This window comes from Sycon ciliatum, chromosome 6, assembly GCF_964019385.1.
Source record: "Sycon ciliatum chromosome 6, ocSycCili1.1, whole genome shotgun sequence".
Lineage (NCBI taxonomy): Eukaryota > Metazoa > Porifera > Calcarea > Leucosolenida > Sycettidae > Sycon > Sycon ciliatum.
In genome coordinates this window covers 27,167,725-27,189,124 of record NC_088648.1, presented here as the reverse complement: position 1 = coordinate 27,189,124, position 21,400 = coordinate 27,167,725, and the positions used below count along the sequence as shown (strand labels likewise).

General features: G+C 45.4%; 1 protein-coding gene across 1 annotated transcript; it reads left to right on the top strand.

The window, feature by feature from the left end:
- Nucleotides 1-20: 20 nt before the first annotated feature.
- Nucleotides 21-21,049, top strand: LOC135818927 (fibulin-1-like). Its single transcript, XM_065332110.1, has 12 exons — nucleotides 21-77; nucleotides 323-422; nucleotides 1,887-2,035; nucleotides 4,667-4,808; nucleotides 11,747-11,842; nucleotides 12,053-12,148; nucleotides 13,545-13,684; nucleotides 14,478-14,619; nucleotides 15,449-15,535; nucleotides 19,074-19,247; nucleotides 20,113-20,456; nucleotides 20,883-21,049. Exons 2-12 carry the CDS (start codon nucleotides 329-331, stop codon nucleotides 20,910-20,912), a joined length of 1,494 nt encoding a protein of 497 aa, XP_065188182.1. The 5' UTR covers nucleotides 21-77; nucleotides 323-328; the 3' UTR covers nucleotides 20,913-21,049.
- The last annotated feature ends 351 nt before the right edge of the window (nucleotides 21,050-21,400 follow it).

The following is a 21,400-nucleotide window of genomic DNA, read 5'->3' as shown; positions in this document are numbered from 1 at the left end:
GCTTCAGTCGCTTTCTTTGTGTAGCGGAATTTTCATTTCCAGTCATTCAAGGAGACGAATTTCCTGATCGATAGAAGGTAAGAGTTCTGTAGCCTGTGTTAGCCCGCGTCCAGTACTCTAAAACTAGTGCACATTTCCAGTGCATTACATCCTATACATGTGTTTATGCCATAGATCTTATCTTCCTTTTCGTCGAGTATGCTTGTGTAAGCTGAAAGATTAGTGTTCGTAGAAGTGAAGCAGTTTTGGATACTAGCGATGTAAAATTATATAACGTTCAGTGTTATGATATCGTTCGTATTTTGGCATTTGTCCCTTGCAGGCAAACATGTCACGTGCTACCTACAGTATGCAACTGCCACTTCTACAAGTGTTCGGGTTGCTGGCTGTAAGCGTACTGGTGTTACTACACGAAATTGAAGGTGAGATTAAGTGAATGAATTTTTGTAACATGGAAATTGTGGGTACACGTTATGCGATCGAGTCCACCAACTAAACCAGATACTAAACTTGTGCCCACAATTTCCATGTTAAAACTTTTTCCTTGGATCACCATCTGAGTTGTGAATATATTTAGCCGGAATTTCCGGTCTACAGCCTCACAATATCAGGGCCAGCCTTTAATGCCAATGTTGTTGCTGCTTAAAATCACTTGGTTCATTGCGCTTGGTTCTCCAGTCTTCCCAAACCATGTACATAATTCCCGTCCCTTTGTCCTGTCCGCCAAATAGACGTTGCACTCCCTTTAATCAATTCATAATATGTATTGATTAAAGGGAGTGCAACGTCTATTTGGCGTGTACTTAGTATGCGGTATATTATACCGCATACTAAGTACACGTCTTTCCAAGTGGTGAATCCCTGGACAGGCGATCTGCCCTTTGCGTCATTCCGAAACATTTTATTGGGAAATAATTCCTCGAGGTCACGTCGGTTTGTTTCGCTCTTATAGAGTTTGATATCATGTAGCAAAAATTACTTAAGTAGAAATGAAAGGACATGTGGATACGAGTTAAGAGTAGCTGTCCACCACTGTAACTACATTTAGATAGCAGAGAAGTTCTGCAAAAGGAAAATGGGCACCAAATTTCACTCCACATCATGAAGTGAGAAACTTCGCACGAACGTTCGCAACTTTGGACGCGAAACTTGCAGGGAAAGCGAAATGAACTTTCGTGGGAAGTTTCGTGAGATTGGGTCATGGTGTACGTGCAATTGGCGCGTGCAAACTAGGAAAATGTGCAGAACTCAAAGTTCGTGCGAAAATTCATATATACATTTTCGCAAGGCCTGTCGCGAAACTTCGCTCAATTTTTTGTTTTGTAGAAGTCACTAAGAATCCCTCTACTGTATACAGTCAAAAAGTGCAATGAAGATATGTTTTAAAGCTAGGTGTCAGGTCGTCGAATGTCTCAGTACATTGTCAGTTGTGTGCCTAGTTGTTGCACGTTCTGACTGTAGATAGTATTTAGTTGCAGTGTTGGACAGTTACTCTTAACTCGTATCCATAATTATGTCCCATTCCTTTCTACATTTATTATTGGATCAACATCCGAGTTTCAAAAATTATTCTGTAGTTGATTTAAAAAGAGAAAGACCAAGGAACTACAAGTTACGCTATACTGTCCACTAACACCACCAGTTACTAAACAATCAATGTTATCAACGTGCAATGTTATCGCATCAGCTGATTGTTTAGTAACTGGTGGTATTAGTGGACAGTATAGCGTAACTTGTAGTTCCTTGGTCTTTCTCTTTCGTATAAATTAAACATTGGCTCTCCATCTGAGTTGATTTTTCTGTTTGACAAAAACCGCAGTGCGTCCAATGAACGTACTTTTGCGCAAATCAAAAATTACCGTTTTTGCTTCGTTTTCTTGAACCAGCTTCTGAATTATACTGCAACGGATTCAACATCAGTAGCCATTTGGATCCGACGGATTACAAATCTGCTCGATCAGTCTGCTCTCGGGAGCAGTTAACGCTCCTCAGGATCAAAGATCACAATCGTTTGCGAAGGTCAACATGTTACAGCGTAAGTATTGTCGAACGATTCTAGGTTTCAGATGATTAGTGGGGAGTAATACCAAGAGTACATAACCCCCAGAGAGTGCAAAGCTTGATCCAGCTCTGCATAGGGTCCTTGTTGAGCGTAATTGGATCTTTGCGTCATAATGCCGTACAGATCTGAGGGGAATCCCCCGGGGAGTCGCGGATCAAAAGCAACGATGCCCTGCCTCTAAACCGGCGTTGCGCTCGTGTGGAGTGCACGCATGACCCCAGAAGATCCGATTACATTCGTCCAAGACCCTATGCAGAGCTGGATCAGGCGTTGCACACTCTGGGGGTTATGTACTCTTGGTAATACATAATTGGACAGAAAGCAGCAGCTTTCAGACGTTGACAATGCTGAGTTGACACCACTGTTGCGCTCTTTGGCCGACAAACATTCTACTTTCCACAAAAGGAAAAACTGGTTCCTTAGTATTGAAATGGTATTCCTTTTGACAGATGTTTCCGTCATTGCAAACTCATCAGAGAAAGTTGAATACACCCGAGCGGTAGCTGCAGTAGCTCACCCGACTCCTAGCATACAATTTGCTGACGATATTGCACTGTACCAAAGTGGTTCCAACACGGCAACTATTTCACTGGGACTCTCGTCATCCGTCACTGCGCTGGCCGACTGGCTCGAAAACCGCGGCCTGATATTGAATGAACGCAAAAGTCAAGTTCTGTCCATCTGTGGGAGGGATGCGCAAACCAGTATCGCTGTAAATTGCCATCAGACCCGCTTACCTGCTTGTACTGCGGCCAAGTACTTGGGTTTAACCATCACCGAGCAACTGACCTGGGACCCTCATATCCACGATGTTACAGCGAAGGTGAACAGGAAAGTCGGAGCATTGTGGCGAGCCCGGCGATCCCTTTCCCAGAAGGCCAGGGTCCAATACCTAAAATCCGTTGTGATGCCCGACCTATTATATGGAAGTGTGGCCTATAGCACGTCCCTCTCAGCTTTCGCTCTAGGGAAACTCCAACGTCTTCAGAACCGTGCCATCCGCGCTGTGTTCAGCCTACCACCCACATCTTCGGTAAGCCACCAAAGGGAGAGCATATCCCTCCGGAAAATCGAGGAGACACAACACCACCGACTCCTCGATCTCATCTGGCGCGGCCTGAACGGCCAATGTAGTACAGCGCTTTCAAAGCAGCTGAAGCCCGCAACCACGGCCCCAACTCGACATCAAGCCAACGCAGGGCTCATTCTCCCGCTGGCCAGGACGAATACAGGCACTCGCCGACCGTTCTTCCGTGGACCTGCGCTGTGGAACACTCTGCCAGCCAGTGTACGTTCCTGCAAAGCCGTGGCCGATTTCGCAGCAGCCGTGTACCCGCACACTCTCAGGCCATAAACGTTTTTAAAAGAAGAGAAACAGTGACATGCCCCCCCCCCCCCCCACACACACACGGACAGTATGTACAGGCATATAACGAACGGTCTTTTCCTGTTAGCTCTGTTTGTCCAATACATGAGATATAACGTCTTTCTTGTTGTTTTTCCTTCTCCATGTAGCTGCTTCCAGCATGGTAAACGACAGTACCATGGCCTTTTCAGATTTTCATTGTATCTATTTGTAGTACCTCCCGGGATCAGTATTTTCCACTTGAAATAACATCCACCCCAATGCCTCATTCTTAGCATTCTTTTATTCGCTTCCATGTAATTGGGCTTATTGCCCGTTTGGTATTGCGAATTCAAATAAAAAACAACAACAATTGTAAAATGAATGGAAAATCACCTATTTTATACTGACGCTTGAAATACGGATGGCGCAATAATGAGCGCCAATGAGGTAATGATGCACAAAGTTGTTGCTTAACGGGATCACACATATCGCCAAGAATGGAAGCAAACAACAACAACAACAAAAAGAGAATAGAGATTTGAAACAACAACAACAACAACAACAACAACAACAACAACAACAACAACAACAACAACAACAACAAGAACAACAACAACACGACGTGAGAATAAAAATTTGAAACAACAGCAAGAGAACATAGGGGACTACAAAGGGCGTGTCCGTGCTATAAAGCTGTGAGGTGAAGTGCGCTCTCCGACCAATAGTTTCGGGATCAAGGCACACATCATGCACCATGGGGGAGAGAGAGAGAGAAGAAAGACTGTGGATGAAAAAGTGAGAGCCTGATTGCGCCTTGAAGAACCATAACACTAGGAAAGAGTGCACACGTAAGACTCTTGAACCACAACATTTTGAAAACATTTATCGAGTTTATTTTTAAAGCCTTTCTGTTACGGTGAAGTACAAGCAAGAGTATAGGAACGTATTGATAGCCGAAAGGAATTAATTTCCGCCCATCCACACAGAGGATGACGTAAGGTTGCAGTGGACATAGGTAACGCGTTGTTGACGACTTGTCTAAACCTACGTGTGAATTTGTATCTCACTTGGTTAGCCTAGCTATATATATACTATGAAGAGAAGGCGGATATGTATTACACTTTTAAAAGGAATTCTCGTGACATTTTAAACATATGGAAGAAGCTGCAGTGTGCATTTCCTCCTTCAGACCATCTTTAACTCTGTAGAAAACTTTCGTAGCTATTCATAGTTTCTTCGTCTTCTTTGATTCACAGAGTGTACTAGAACCTTTCCAATCTAGAGGCATAGACGTTATTTGGCTGGACAACTTACGTAGCAAGAGTGCTCTCCGCATTTCCACCTACAACAGCATGGTTGAGCCCACTGATGAGCCTAAACCGTTCATCTGTGCAAAAGGTAAGAGTTCCCCATTTGCTTTCTGAACACAAAAGCCCCATCAAGGCTAAAATTTGTTGCAATATCACATCGGGGGCCCCCGGCCTATTTTACCTGTGATTTGGAACCAAAATGTGAGATTGTGTCTCAGAAGTCAGCCGGGGATGATGAAGGGGGAAATCTGTTTACTTCTTTCAAGTTCTTCGTTAAGTTTTAAATCCACTTCCCAGGGCCACCAAATATACTTGTACATTATGGCAGATTATGCTTCCACATGACCAGTACCTTGCTTTACAGGCAATCGGAATGAGAGTTTGCATAATAAAATTGAGAAGAAGGACACACTTCAGCCTCTCGATCAACTGAAGTGTGTCTTTCTTCTCTGTGTTATTGCATTCTTGGGGATTGTTAAGGCAAACTGGTATCTTGAAAATTTGAATGTGAAGATTCCAAATTGCCTGGGCGATCTGCAGATTGTGCGCGCAATCTGGGGTGACACAAAAGTAAGTGTGGCACGATAATATTTTTATTTTTATTTTTACAATGATCACAGCTCACAGGCAAAGACAAAAAATTGCATAGTGGGAGCATAGTGATGGTGAGGCTTTTTGCCCTCAGCCGACCTGAGGTCTCGACGTCATGGGGACATAAAACGTACCAAAAAAAGAAGAAAAATGAAAGGAGTGACAGGTACATGATACGAAATGTTAGGAGGAGAGACAGTACATTAGAAGGAGGGGAATGATAAGACAGACCGTGCTAGGAGGAGGAGGAGAGAAAAGAAGAACAGACGTTATTGGGAATAGTATGTCGAGCGGAATTTGGAAGTCATGGGGTGAGGCAGATATGATGCTGATGATCAGAGATGGTCATGTGCCCACGACCAGTCGTTGGTCTTCAAATAGCGGTTGGCTGCAACTTTGAAGTGTTACAAGTTCTTGGTGCAGAAAGGACCAGAGAAGACTCCGGCGGGCAGCTGGTTCCAGACGGGGACAACTGCGTGAGGGTAGGCTCGACACAGGTTGTTGCGGGAACGGACTGGAAGTTCATTGGCCAGTTGGTGTGCGTGAGCATTACATCTCTGGAATGTACTACGGGTGGAGTGGACTGTTCGGTGTTGGGGCTGCTGGGGTGGCAGCATCCTCTGTAGAAGGGGATGCGCATCCGGACAATGCATCTTGTACAGGAGGCAAAGTGCTGCAACCATCCGACGAAGAGCAAGACTTGGCAGCCAACACATTGGGGCGATGGCACGGATGGCCCAGGCTTGCACACGGTCGAGTCTTGCAAGATGGGATGGGGCCGCTCCCATCCAGACAATAGGGCAGTACTCCATCACTGGGCGCACAAAAGCATTGTAGGCTTGGATGCGACCGGGCACGTCTAGGAGGTGGAAAGCCTTACGCAAAGCACCAAGTCGTTGTGTTGCCCGGAGGGCTACGGTACGAAGGTGGCGCCGGAAGGTAAGCTTGTTGCAAAAGAAGGATCCACGAGCGGGATTCGAACCCAGCACCCCTGTCTTTCCGGGACAGTGCCCTACCGATTAGGCTACCGGGGATCACACACCATCGAAACTGATGCCCAAGATTTTGAACTCCTCCTGTTCCGTCACATTTGATCCGTTGAAGTCAATCGGTGGCATGCCCCATTGGGTGCGGTGGAAACTGACGGTCAGTGCCTGGGATTTGGCTGGTTCAAATTTTATTTTCCATTCTTGACCCAAGCGGGAGATGTTGTTGACTGCTAGCTGGAGGGCTTGGGTGGTATCTTCTTAGGTGGTGGGGTTGATGTTGGCATACAGCGTAGTGTCGTCTGCGAACGAGGCTAGGTCAGCACCGGCTGGTACGTGGTCCTCGCAGTCGTTCACGTACATTGTTGTTGTTGTTGTGTTTATTTAAATTCGCAAACCGAACGGACTGAACATGTCCAATGACAAGGAAGCGAATGAATTCCAAATAACCCAGGAATGGGGACAGAGATGAAAAGAAAATAATGGGAACAGAAGGTTCTCGGCAAGGGAAGAAGAGAAAGGAAGGAAAGAAAAATAATAATGGAGAAGAAGAAGAAGAAAAATCGTGGTCACGGCGAGAAGAAAGCTTTTAGCAAAAAAGACAAAGGAAAGGATGAAGGAGAAAATGGGGAGACACATCGTGGTCACGGCCAAAGCCGGAGTAGCGGCAGGACACAGTAGACAAAACAACACCAGGAACAAGCACGCATGAAGCATGGGCCATGCCGGCCCAGAAGCGGGAGACCCCGAAAGGAAGAGAGAAGAGAAGAGAAGATAGAGAAATCGAAGCATTGCACATCTACATGTACGCCCACACATCCACACATCCACACACCCACACATCCACACACCCACACATCCACACACCCACACATCCACACACCCACACACCCACACATCCACACATCCGCACCTACACCCACAAACACACACACATACATCTACATGTACATACCCACACCTACGCACCAATACACACATACTTAGACACATACCCCCCCCCCACACACACACACGCGCGTGCACACACGCGCGTGCACACACACACACAACACACACACACACACACACACACACACACACACACACACATGTACATTGACAGCCACACATACAATTGCTTTGCAATGTTCTCAGTTCATAGAAGAAACGGGACTGCGGCAGTACGGAATTGACGAGGAACAGAGATGGAGCGAATACAGCTTGGCAGGTTGTTCCAGCATAGCGCACCCTGGAAGGCGAATGTCCCCTTTCCAGAGTTGCTGCGGGCGGGTGGCAGGCAGAGACCCATGCTGGAGTCCAGGCGCGTGGACCGGCCACAAGCTGGCAGTAAGAGAACCTGAAGCTCAGGACTTGCTTGGCCGTAACGGCAGCGCCATGCAAGGAATGCCAGCTTCTGCTTGTACACTTCGGTAACCCGATACAGTGAAAGGCGCTCCAGTAGGTCATGTGCGGATGTCCACGGCGGGCGTCCGAACACTACACGGGCACCACGGTTTTGCAGAACCTGTAGTCGATGACAGTGCCTGGCTGCCAGAGATGTCGAAAATGCATTTGATCCATATAGAAGATCGGGCATTATGATGGACTGGAAATAAGTGATCCGACCCTGTGTGCTGAGGCAACGCCGCATCCTCCACAGGACTCCGATCTTTCGTGATACACGGTTTGCACAGCGGGTTACGTGGTCATCCCAAGACATGTTGCTATCAAATGTTACGCCAAGGTACCTGGCAGACTCCACAAGAGGCAGCAGGGTCCCGTTACAGTTCACCGAGAGTGGAGTATGCTTCTCAGGTAGGTTCCCGGAAATGGAGATCACCTGGCTTTTGGAAGCATTCAGGATCAAGCCACGGTCGTTTAGCCAGTTAGCAATAGCTGAAGCTGACGCAGACAGAATTGCAGACACTTCAGACTTAGTCGGTTTGCTGCAAGTGAGACCAATGTCATCTGCAAACTGCAAAGACAAAGCATGTCCAGCAACATAGGGTATTTCCCGAGTGTATATGTTGAACAAAATAGGGCCGAGCACAGATCCCTGTGGCACTCCGCAGGTGCAGAGAGTGATAGTGCTGCGTGATGGTCCGATACACACACGCTGGGTCCGTTCGGAGAGGTAAGAAATGAACCACCGCAGGGCTGTGGCCGTGACACCAACATTGAAGAGGTCGAGAATTAGTTGGTGATGTCTAACTTTATCGAATGCTTTGGACATGTCCAGTAAGCAGACACCTGTGTACATTCGTTTGTCCCGGGCAGTAAGGATACGGTTGGTGATGAGAGCTAGTGCATCCTCAGTGGAATGGCCGCTGCGAAATGCAAACTGAGTGGAGGGAAGTGACTCCGTGATGTTCATGACTGATACAAGTTCCTTCTGCACTAGCTTCTCTAAAAGCTTGGACAGGATTGGGAGAAGGGAAATGGGACGGAAGTGAGTGGGAACTGCTGGGTCACCAGCTTTATATAGCGGTGATACGTGTGCAAGCTTGAAGGCAGAGGGTACTGTACCACGGGATAGTGAGGCATTGAAGAGAGCAGCAACAGACGGAGCAATGATATCAGCACAGCACTTCAGAAGTACTCCTGGGATGCTGTCACTGCCTGTGGCCTTGGCTGCATTGATGCCTCTCAGGAGACGATAAACAGAGTTGGTTCGGACATACTGGAAAGCTGATAACGCTGTGGGGCGTGATGGACCCTGTGGCATGGTGAGCACAGGGGGTCTATCATTATCAGTCACAACTTTACTGAAGGCTGTGGCGACATCCTCCACATCACACGTTGGCTCAATACGTTGGCGAGTTCGAGATGTTACAGTGTTGATGATATGCCACAGTTTGCGTGGATTGCGACTATGTTCAGCACATTGGATTTGGAAATACTCATTGCGTTTCCTACGATAGGCATTTCTGGCAGCCGCACGGGCACGCCTGAATGCCGAGTAGAGATGGGTGCTGTCCTTCTTCTGAAGCCACTGGTGATGTAGCCTTTTCTTGCGACACTGGAGTTGGTACAATTCCCTGTCAGACCATGGGGGATATGAGCTCGCCTTCCTGCTGGTGGATTTGAGAGGGGCATACATGAGGAAGAGAGTAGGACCCAGAATACTGCCCTGGGGGACTCCAGCCTGAATTGGGAGCCTTGAGGATGTCTGGCCACAAATGACCACTTGAAGGTAGCGTTCACTGAGGTAGCTGCTGAGCCACTGGTGCAGTTGCCCACGCAGGCCGTATACGCCGGACTTGTGTAGCACACCGGGGTGTGATACGCGATCAAACGCACCGGCGATGTCAATGGCGAATATGCGTGCTGCGCCTTTCTCCCCGGCTGTATGTAGCCACTGGTGGTGGAGGCTGGTAAGGAGGTCGGCTGCACTATGACCATGGCGAAATCCAAACTGTCTGGTGGAGAAGACGTTGTTCGACTCGAGGAAATTTGTGATTGTTCTGTTGATGATTGTCTCCATCACCTTGGACAGAATACACAAGAGCGAAACTGGACGGTAATTGGAGGGTAGAGACTTTGATTTCCGTTTGAATATAGAGACTATGTTGGCAATCTTCCATGTCTTGGGCTGTATCCCAGTTTGGAAGCATTGGGTAAACAGTATGGAAAGCGGTTGCGCCAGTTCAGCAGAGCAGGCTTTCAACACTCGTGCTGGTATCCTATCCGGCCCGGTTGCCTTTGATGGGTTGAGCTGGCGAAGGGTGCGTTCAACAGCAGCGACGCGGAAACGGACGTCCGAAAGAGCCTGGTCAGTTCGAGGTATGACATATGGGAATGGGGCGGACAGGTTATCTTGTGCGAGACTGCATTTGCTTGCAAAATAGCGGGCCGTGCATTCTGCTTTGTCTGCGCTGGCTGTGTACTCTCGTCCATCGGGATCACGTAATGTCGGAACAGATTCACTACGCCCATTGCCAGAGGCACGCTTGACGGTGCGCCACCAGTCACTGGGTGGCAGCTGCTTTGAGGTCATTTTCTGTCTCAGTTTCGCCATGAAAGCACTCTTGGCAGTTTTGAGACAGGCAATCGCGAGCCGTGCATCTTGGTAGGCTGACTGCCGATCGTGGTCAGACTGGTCGTCTCTCAGGCACCTCCATGCACGTCGTTTCCTCACTGTGTCAGCAGTGCACTCAGGGGTCCACCATGGAGGATCTGATGCTCGGGTTTTCAGAATTTTAGAGGGGATGAATCTCTTCATACCCTCCAGGATTCTCTCTGCGATGCCAGTGCATGACAGGTCTGGATCAGTCCGAGCAATAGCTGCCCAATTGGTGGTTCTGAAGAAGTGACGGAGCCTGGCCCAATCAGCATGCTGATAACTCCATACTGTTCTTGATATGGGAGGCTCGCGTGATGCACGGATCTGGAAGTCAGCAAGTATACAGGCATGGTCAGATTTGCCAAGAGGTGGCAAGACAGTAGACAATGATTATACGGGTAGGTTGGACATAATCAGGTAAATCCGTGCCTCTGAGCTACTGTGAGACATCTAGGAACACACCCAAGTGCGCGTGGTGCAAAATTGACGTGTGTGGGTCATGCAATTTGTGGATATTGTTGAAAACCTGAAGAGGACGTGGAATACATGTGGGGCGCAATCTGTAGGCGCAATCTTTGAATTTTGTTGCAAAACATGAAGTGCAAGCGAATCGGTGCGGGGCGCAATTTGTGTTTTTCGTTGAAAACCACAGTGAAGAGCACAGCGACTCTATTTGGGTCGCAATCTGTGGGTTGCGTTGAAAAAATGAAGACCACAGAAAATCCAGGTTTGGGTGCAATCTGTGGCGCAAACTGTGGATTTCGTTCAAAACACGACGAGTACAGTGAATCCGTGTGGGCAATCTGAAAATTCCCAGAATTCACAAGCAGTCATTATCACGATTTATTTTCACTATTTGAAATCGAAACAACACCGTTAGTAGTCCGGATTTAGGATAATCCTATAACAGCATTAAGAGAGGTGCTTGTGGTTCTAGGGCCGGTTGAAACTGCGGGAAAGGTTTGTCAGGTTTGGATTGCGCAGCGGAATCTCCAGTTTCTCCAGCAAACTATCAGAATGAGCGGAACAAATACGAGGCTTCTCACATTCAAGCCGACGAAATTTGACGTTGATATAACAACCTTATTTGGAATACAGGTTACCAGCCTTACGAAGGATATGCCTTGTTCCATGTTTTCATTAAGATAGAAGCCTGAACCCTCCAAGGTGGAAGGCTGTTGGTGTGCGGACTGGAGGTGTGTTAGAGCTTGGTCTCAGGGCGTTGAATTTCTAGTAACAGGTCAGTGATGTGTCCTGTTATCACACTTTCTGACTGCCCATTATCTTGTTTCAGTCGTGGATAGTTGTTTCATAACTCGTTTCCATGTGATCTCTTCCATTATAATTATGTTTATTGGCTCAGAATCCGAGTAAGCGTAAGTTCGATTTGTATTGGTTTCTTAGATTTTAATGAATGCAAAGATGCGGATATTAGGCAAGTAGACCTGTGCCCAAATGGATACACGTGTGAGAATACCAAAGGAAGTTACACATGTGAAGGTAGGTGTACCTCCTCGCGATGTCATAGCTCATATTATCGTGGGGAACTGTGCTGATTAGACTTGGGATAGCTATTTTTCACATTGAAGTTTGGCATAAAACGTTTTCAATGTTCGCATCCAAAACTTGAGATCTGATGGCCATAATGTGATTTCTAAATGAACATCGCCAACCTAACGATATGCATATCTTGCACTATATATATTCTAGAGAGAAACGAATGCGAAGAGGCGGAAACTAACGGCGTAGACCTCTGTCCCAGTGGATATACGTGTAAGAATACTAACGGCGGTTACCAATGCGAAGGTAGGTGTACTTGCTTTCTTTGTTTGCGCATATGCTTAATATTATAATTATAACCGGGGCTTCGGATGACGTTTAAGCAAGGAACCTGCTAGTTCTGTTTCCATACAGATATGAGGAGAAAGGCGCAGCAATGTGACTGACATGTATGGTGCTGTTGTGGAATAAACACGAATGGATGAAGCACGGAGGTGGAAATCTGCCAAATTTTATTGGGTCTGAGGAGATTTTTACCTCGCACATACGTATTTACTTCACCACAATCACTTCATATCTAGTCCCGCACGCAAATTGTTTAGTAGATGGTGAATGTCGCTGTCTGATGATCGGTAAAATTCGTGAACCTACTTCACGTTTAAGCTCCACAGTCATTGGTGTCCGGTGCTGGTGTACTGAGTGTGTTACTTGCTGGTTCAGGGTTCTCTAACTAGAGTGCAGTTAGCCATGGCGTCTCGGGGCCTTGTAACTAACAGACAGTTACTGTAGATGTTTTTATTTTATTATATTTTTTTACTAGAGCCACGTAAACCCGTCATGTGTGAGCCATGAATAAGGGGAGTGGTGGCGTGGTCTGGGATGCTCTGCCGACCTTGGGTCTCGGCCTCATCACAACCAGGCGCGCCAATAGCAGACAGAAAGAAAGAAAGAGAGAGAGAGAGAGTCAGAGAAAGAAAGAGAGAGAGAGAGAGAGAGAGAGAGAGAGAGAGAGAGAGAAAGAGAGAGCGAGTGAGAGAGAGAGAGAGAGAGAGAGCTGAGAGAAAGAGAGAGAGAAAGGGGGAGGGTTGGGGAGCAAGAGAGGGGGGAGAACTAAATATAGTATAATTACATAATGCGTAAGGGGTGTACATTCAGATCCAGAGAAAAGAGTAAGCAGGGCACAAGGCGTATGGCAATATGCAACAGTGTGTAGGCAGATGTATACATATTACAGAGTGTCAGTGGCCCAGTGCCATTGCTGAGCACTGAGGTGCCTGAAGACAGACACTTTGAAACTTTGCAGCCGTTTCCAGTCAGGTGGCTGGTTGAGGACGGCGGGAGGTAGGGCATTCCATACAGGGACAGCACAGGCGTGGAAGGCTCTATGGCAACTTTCCCGGCTGTTGACAGGTAACCCTGTCTCAAGCTGGTCGTTATGCATGTCGAGACGGACGAGAGAGAGACGAGTGGGTCGAACATGGGCTGGTCGGGGGGGGGGGGGGGGGGGGCTTGAGAGAGAGGCAAGAGCTGGTTGCTTAGGGTTCTAAACGTAGACTGAATTGTGGCTTTAGTAGGCTTCCAAGGTTAACGTGTATAGTGGCTTAGGGTTCCTATAGACCTGGTGGGCAGTTCTATGCTCATAGTGATGCACTCTGCGTAACTTGAAGAATGCCGTATGTTCGTGTTGTGTTTTTCGCTACAGGTTTATGCGGCGGATATAACATAAGTATCCATACAAACAAACTGACTTACCGAGAGACCCGGGCTGTATGTCATGGGCAGGACTTACGGAGACTGAAGATGAAAGATCACAACCGGTTGAGAAAGTCCGAGTGCTACAACGTAAGAATATAAAGTGTAAAAACTAGCGTTCTCGCATGTATGTGCTTGATGCAACCAGCCGCAGTTGCGTGCACTCCTAAAGCGTTCTCATGTGTGATGACTGTTTATAACGCCACTCAAGTAGCATGGATATGCTGATTGTGGAATTTCAATGCGCACGGCCGCACACTTGACGGATAGTAGCCAACACTAAATTATAACTCGAGTACTGACTACTACTGAGGAAATATAAAAATAAAATAAAACGTTTTTCTTGAGGTTTAAAAGAACGTTCTATTCTGATGATCATCATTTTGAAAATACATGACAATAGGGAATACAAGAAAGGAAATGTTTTAAAATAAGTACCGTAAATAAACTCGGGTGGAGAGCCAACGACTAATTCATAAGAAGAAATGAGGACCAAGGAAAATCTTCCAAGTTGGAAGGCTGTTGGAGTGTGAATCGAAGATGTACTAGAGCTGATTGTCAGTTAGGTGTACAAGTAGAATGTCAGTACCGTCGGTCAGTGTCGTGCAATGCTATCGTATGAGCTGATTGTTAAGTAACTGGCGGTTTTAATGGACATTTTAGTGGAACTTGTAGTTCCTTGGTCCTCATTTCTTCATACAAAAATATGCAAATTATGGAGAATGTCACCTGTGCGAAACATTTAGGTGAGACAGTGTGTTGGTATCTCAACGTCGATTGTAAGAAATAAATAGCTTGTATTTTGCCGGACAAACACCACTGAAATTGTGAATATGCGCTCTGATAAACTGTGACTGCACTGTTCTCATCATTTGACTGCCAGGGCGCACTGCAATCTATGCTAGATGAAGGTATAACAAATATTTGGCTGGACAACTATCGGGATAAAGATGTTCTTAACATTTCTACCCACAATAGCACGGCTGAGCTAACTGACCAACCTAAACCCTTCATTTGTGCCAAAGGTAAGCCCCTGAACTTGGTTTGGAAACATGACCTACTTCTGTGAAAATACTATCGTTGCAAATTATAGCAGGACCAAACTGACATTGTTGTTTAAATATCGTTGAGACTTATGTGAAACGCTCTTCTGACACCATTGCTCAGCCTTTACATGCAAGGCCTACTTTTTATGGTTTCGTGGCTGCTTTGAGTTGAACTATAAGACGGCCATACTCGGTTAGACCTTGTAATTTATGTTACTATTTATTAGCACAATATGTTTTTTATTTTATTTTCACGGAGAAGGTGGAGAGCCCGAACGTGCCGGTAAAAAATCAGAAAGGAAGGAGAAAGACGAATCCGGTTGTAAACCTGAAGAGGCCTTTCGTACCTTTACTTTTCGAATCAGTACACATGATGGTATGAGTTATGCCAAACACTGTAGTAGAAGAGCTATACCATGAAGGAGGGAAGTCCGCATAGCACTCTTTCCCTAACATATTCCTTCTTTGTACAAAGCTGCGGCGATAACTTGGCAATGTGAACAGCCTGTACCACATGTAGGTGGCATTCGCTGCTCGCCGACGCGTGAATCTTGAAGCGCTCCGGAATGTTCTTACACACTGCCGGGACACGAAAAGATCTGTTGTTATTTATTGTCCGAACATTCTTTTTGTTAAGCTGGTGGGTTGTGTTTGCACTTACACGGGATAGTGTGAGTGCCCTGGACCAGGTAACCAGCCAACCTATCCAAGCCCATGTTCAAAGCTAGAAAAAACTTAACTAGAAAAACCAGCAGTTTGATAGCCTACCGAATCACGTTTGTCTGTACGCTTCTGATTGGATTGTTAGATTTTGATGAATGTTCAAATGGAGGCACTAACCTGTGTCCGAATGGAACTCGGTGTCAAAACCAGAAAGGCACTTACTCCTGCGAAGGTAAGTGTTGCATTTCTCCTATAATTATTTGGTTGAGTTCTCCGCGGAAATGTCAATTGCAAAGGATCCTGATGCTGCTCGTGACTTTCTACAACCTGCCGCTTGGCAGTGACAGTGCTGGCAACTGAAATCCGCCCCCCCCTGGGCCGTGCGTTCACATTCTAGCGGTCTCTATTTCGTAGTTTTGCAATTGCGTGTTGGGTCGTTGCGATGTTAGCGAGGGGGTCGGATTTCAGTTGTTAGATCTCATTATCTTAGCTTGGAGGTACTGGCAGAAGCGATTGCGATGAAACCTTTTGAAACCGGCTCCGTCCCTCTTTATTTGAAACCGCCATAGTCAGCGTGCTTTAACTGGGCTAGATTCAGCCAGATTTTTCAGAAGGAGATACATGTGACGCTTGCCTTGATCCTTGAAGGGTGGTCTCGTTCCTATGGATGCGGAAAACTCCGCCTTTAGCCGAATCTGACGTGAACCGTGAATTTTTCTTATCTGAAGGATGGCTCATTCAAACCAAGGCAACTGAGATTTATATTCAATCTCCGAACAGCCAGCCGTTTCCATCTTTTTGGAGATTGTCGGCAGAGTTCACATTGGCAAGCCAATGACAACGAAGTCTATTGCATGACACAGCCTTTCTCAACTGGCTCCAAGCATCAAGGCGATATTTCTCTACCTATAATATTTCTGGCAGATGCAGATCGAGAAACGAGACGCTTTGAAATTGACACAACAGTCCCAAGGTGATTGTGCGCAGTTACTTCAATTCTCCTCTACCTCTTCCTTTTAAAATGGCAATCAATAAGATTAATTGTGCACTCATTACAACAGCAAAAAATGAAGAAAGTTAAGTTCCATAACGTTTCTTGTGACTTTCATTGGAGTGGAGTGGAGGTGGAGGTTGAGAGTAGTGATGAGGAGGAGTTTGATGTGGACAAGAGGAAGACTGCAGTGTACAAGCATTTGGTGTCCAGTCCAGAATGTCGTAAGGTGTTTGACGATTCCTGGTTTAGTGTTACATATTCGTTGCGCACGTTTCTTCAAGCAATTGCAGGTGTTGGAAGCAGTGTATATTCGTACTCGTGACCCTGTGCTATGTAAACAGAAAGAAAACGTTGTATCACTCGCACTCTTTAAGTAATACACACGCACCACATTCATTCACACAGTATCACATTCTTCTGCCACTGCGTTTCTCTCATACACTATATTCACACATTGCAAAGGTGCAAACTTCGCCCGTCTGTACTTGCTGGCTGCTGTATTTCTACCTGAAACCATATTAGCTACATGTATATAAGTGTGTGTTTAGTTATTATATTTTGATGTGACGACGTTCCACTGATGAAAGTCACAAGAAAATGTTATGAAACTTAGCTTTAATAGCAATGAAAAATATCAATTGTGCACTCATAACCATGTATAAACAATTAAAATGAAACAATTCCAGAACGTTTTCGTGTGACCATCATCAGTGGAACATCGTCATATAGTAAGAATCACTAAAACAACCAGTTATATAGCTAGAGTAATATGAAAAGAAGCGTGAGAATGCAGCACAGCTAGCGGTTATGCATAACGCGTGTAGTGTGAACCTTTGCAGTGTATCTGAGAATGGTAGCAGTAGATGAATGTGGCAGCTGTGAGTGCGTGTGCACAAAAACTGGTGAGTGCGTACTATTTAAAAAGTGTGAGTGCTACAACATTTTCTTTTTGCTTGCATAGAACAGGGTCACGTGTGCGAATATATACAGCTTCCAACACCTGCAACTGCTTAAAGAAACGCGCGCGACAAATAACACTAAACCAGGAATCGTCAAACAACTTACGACAATCCGGACTGGACACCAAATGCTTGTAGATGGCAGACTTGCTCTTGTCGATGTCGAACTCCTCCTCGTCCGTATCACTCTCATCCTCCACTTCCTGTTCCTGCTCACCCTTGCTTTCCTCATGACCATCATGTTCATCCCCATCATCATCCTCCATCTCCATCTCCTCATGCCATCGCTTCTTTCTCCTTGAAGTGTTCACTGCACTCACCAGTTTTTGTTCACACGCACTCACAGCTGCCACATTCATCTACTGCTACCATTCTCAGATACACTGCAAAGGTTCACACTACACGCGTTATGCATAACCGCTAGCTGTGCTGCCTTCTCACGCTTCTTTTCATATTACTCTAGCTATATAACTGGTTGTTTTAGTGATTCTTACTATGTGACGATGTTCCACTGATGATGGTCACACGAAAACGTTCTGGAATTGTTTCATTTTATTTGTTTATACATGGTTATGAGTGCACAATTGATATTTTTCATTGCTATTTTACGACTGTTGTCTCCTCGTCGGTTATTTAAAAACTTAGCTTTCTTCATTTTTTGGTGTTGTTATGAGTGCACAATTTATCTTATTTATTGCCATTTAACGACTATTGTCTCCTCTTCGATTGTTTAAATACCTCTTCATAAATTAATTGAAATATCTTAACATGTACAACATAAGCATGGGACATAGAAGAAGAATTATCGACAGGCGTGTAACGCCGTATCGCAAAACTCGCAAACAAAGCAGCTAGAGTTTGCCGTACAATGTCCGCAAAACAGGGTAATACGTATCGCAGAGTGCCTGCGTTCAACGTTCATCATATCTATGTGTCGATGCGTGGACTGGACTTGTATAGGTAAACGTGGCGGGTACGTGGCGGGTAGATCCTTCACACATGTTTTCTAGATCTACATGTAGGTCCGTCTCGGAAATTGTTGTACATGCGGCCATTGTCGGTATCTTTGCAAACCGTAGCGTGACAGCAGCGTGACCGGAACGAGGGAAGCTGAGTATGAACGTGAAGCAGGGAGTAGCAAGTACTGGTGTTTTACTGCTCCCTGGTGTGAATTGACTATACTGCGCTCTTTTTTGGTCCAACTTGCTGCTCTCTGCAATTCGAGGAAAAGAAGCACGTCTGCAAGTCTAAATGTCGTAACCTCCTGCAAAACGTGTGTAAGAAGCAGACGATGGTACATGTACTGTAGTTTAAGATCAAAGGAGAATGATGTATAATGTACATGTAGTCTACTGAATGAGACTCGTTTCTGAGAGTGCTGTTTACAGAAAAATTCAAAATAAAAGAAGCTGGACGAGCCAGTATCCTTGGCTGCAAAAATGAAAATAGGGACTTCTGTACACTATAATTATGACGTCACATGACCTTTTTAACAGTTTGAAAAGGGCTACGCTACGCCCCTGATCAAGATAATATGCTTGTTAATATGCCTATTTTCTACCTCAATTATCGACCAAGGGCTGCTGTGCTGAGCGCCCGAATTGCTCTATAAACCGCTTGTAGCTTTATGTCGTGCGATTCACGAAAATTAGGTTGAAATAGACGAACGAAGCATTTTCTTCAACTTTCATTCAGGGAGGTTCCTGAATTCATGTCATTTGGACGGCATGATTCTACTCACACCTATCCATACAGTCCATAAAGGTTTGTTCTTCCCGATTTGTTGAAATCTATCCTCCATTTTATCGTTTTTACAGCGGCCGAGTGCCTTGAAACTACTATTCCTAATGGCGTAATGCGCAAGGTTGCACATCTTGAGGCGGGCTATCCTCTTTGCGATAGCGGTTACATGGCCATTGGACAAGCCAGATGTGTCTCGAATGAATGGCGAGAGTTCAAGACTCCAGAAGGTCTTCCGCTGTGTCAGCAACGTAAGTATTTGTACTGTCTTGTTTTTGGAAAAACTGCATGAAAATATCAATTACAAATCAAAGTAATTGTGGAGGGATAGAGAGGAGGAAATAGGAACGCTGGCCGGTGATAACGATCGGCAACTTCAATCTCGTGTCCCTATTGCTGTTTGCATTACCAAGGGATCCAACTGCCAGTGGTTATTACGTGGCTTTCCATGCCGCAGGTTCGCTGAAGTATCTGAAAAATATCACTATATCCATTGATAGAGATAAAGAGATAGAGACAGAGATAGATACATAGATAGATACCGTAAAGTCTTGTATAAAAGCCGCACTTGAATAGAAGCCGCCCTCGAATAGAAGCCGCAATTTTGGGCCCATCAAATCACACATAAGCCGGATTTAGGGTTGACATATATAGAAATACCTGTCTTGTATAGAAGCCTGTCTCATATAGAAGCCTGCAAAATTTCACCAAGAAAGTCATAGAAGCCTTTTAGACAAGACTTAACGGTAGATAGAGAGATAGAGAGATAAAGAGATAAAGAAACAGGAGATAAAGAGATGAAGAGATAGATAGAGATAGATAGAGATAGATAGAGATAGATAGAGATAGATAGAGATAGATAGAGATAGATAGAGATAGATAGAGATAGAAAGATGTAGAAAGATGTAGAGAGATAGAGATAGATATTAAAGGGAGGTAGATATAATTATGGAGAAAGAAAAAGAGAGAGATAGGGCCACACTCGCACTAACCTCCTGAAAATTCACCATACATTGAATATCACAGGAGTATTTAATGTTGTTTTTTACCTAATTTGTTGTGTACAAGCCGGTAACCATGTTGCCTTGTTGTTTCCGTATCTGTTTACATTTTCAGTGAGCACTTGCCCAGGACCGGACGGTTCCAAGTACTTCATTCACCGAGAACCAGATATGAATCAAACTTACCACACTCATTTCGAACGGTGCACAATCGGTTTTGACAGTCGTTTGCCAGCGTCCATGGACATTCCTTGCCTGCAGCAAATCCTCACCCAGTCTCTGGCAAACGAACCAGAGAAGGGCTTTCGAAGTATATTCTTGCATGGTACAAACGCTGGCCATGTCCTGAGCATAGATGATGATGGTGCATTCACTGCAACTACTCTATCCAGTGATCAGAAGGACGAGTTCTTTCCTGGAGCAACACACAAAGTCTGCATGCCATTCTGCCAACAAACGGTAAGCGTGGAAAATAACCTAGATCACCTTCGCACTAACTGCGTTTTATAGGAAAATTCTCTAAGCCTGAAAAGCCAGTGTCTATGTGGTAGAAGAACATGGATAGAATGTGTTCCCTATCGCCTTCCTCAGTTGCTCTTTGAAGCCCTTCTGCATATTACAAAAATGTACAAAGAGATTCCGGCTGAACTTGGCGGTTGGCTTACTTCTAAATTGTTCATTTGAGGTAGATCTCTTCCTATGTCTTGTATTACTCCCCTGAAAAGGAAACGCCAAGGTATCAAGACGAACACAACTAAATACAATGGGAACATTATGAGCCTTTCATTCTTTATTTCAATCCTGTGCAATCCATCCCATTCTATAATACCCTAATAGTTTTACTTCTGTTCAATGTCGCTGCCACATTCTTGTTTGTTCCCTCAGGTAACTAACAGACATCATTACTTGGATTGAGTCAAGGCAACTTATGAATGCGCTCTGCTCGTTGCATTGGTAAAAGCCGCGAGATCGCAGCTGGCGGCGTTTGGGGTATACCGGTACCAAGCCGCTGCTGGATGGCTTTGATATTTGGTTTATAGATGATAGCATGATAGTTCTGTGTGTGCACTGTGCAGCAGTCTGGTCATCTGATAAGTCGATACAGATCTGACAGGCAGATAATCCTGCCATCGCGATATCTCCAAAACTAGCAAATTTGTATTGGCAACATTTCACTGTGCAAAGTCTCCCACTTACACACCTTGTTGAAGGTCGATTTACAATTTTAAATGCTTGTTCCGCATCCATGTTTTGGTCTTCGCGCAACACTGGGGAACATTAATTTTATACGTCGCGGAATGCGAGGAATTGTGTAGTGAACGATAAGTGACAGGATAGTGAAACCAACTGCATAGATATATGAAGAAGTTCGTTCCAGCAGAATTCAAGCAGGTCTCCCTCGT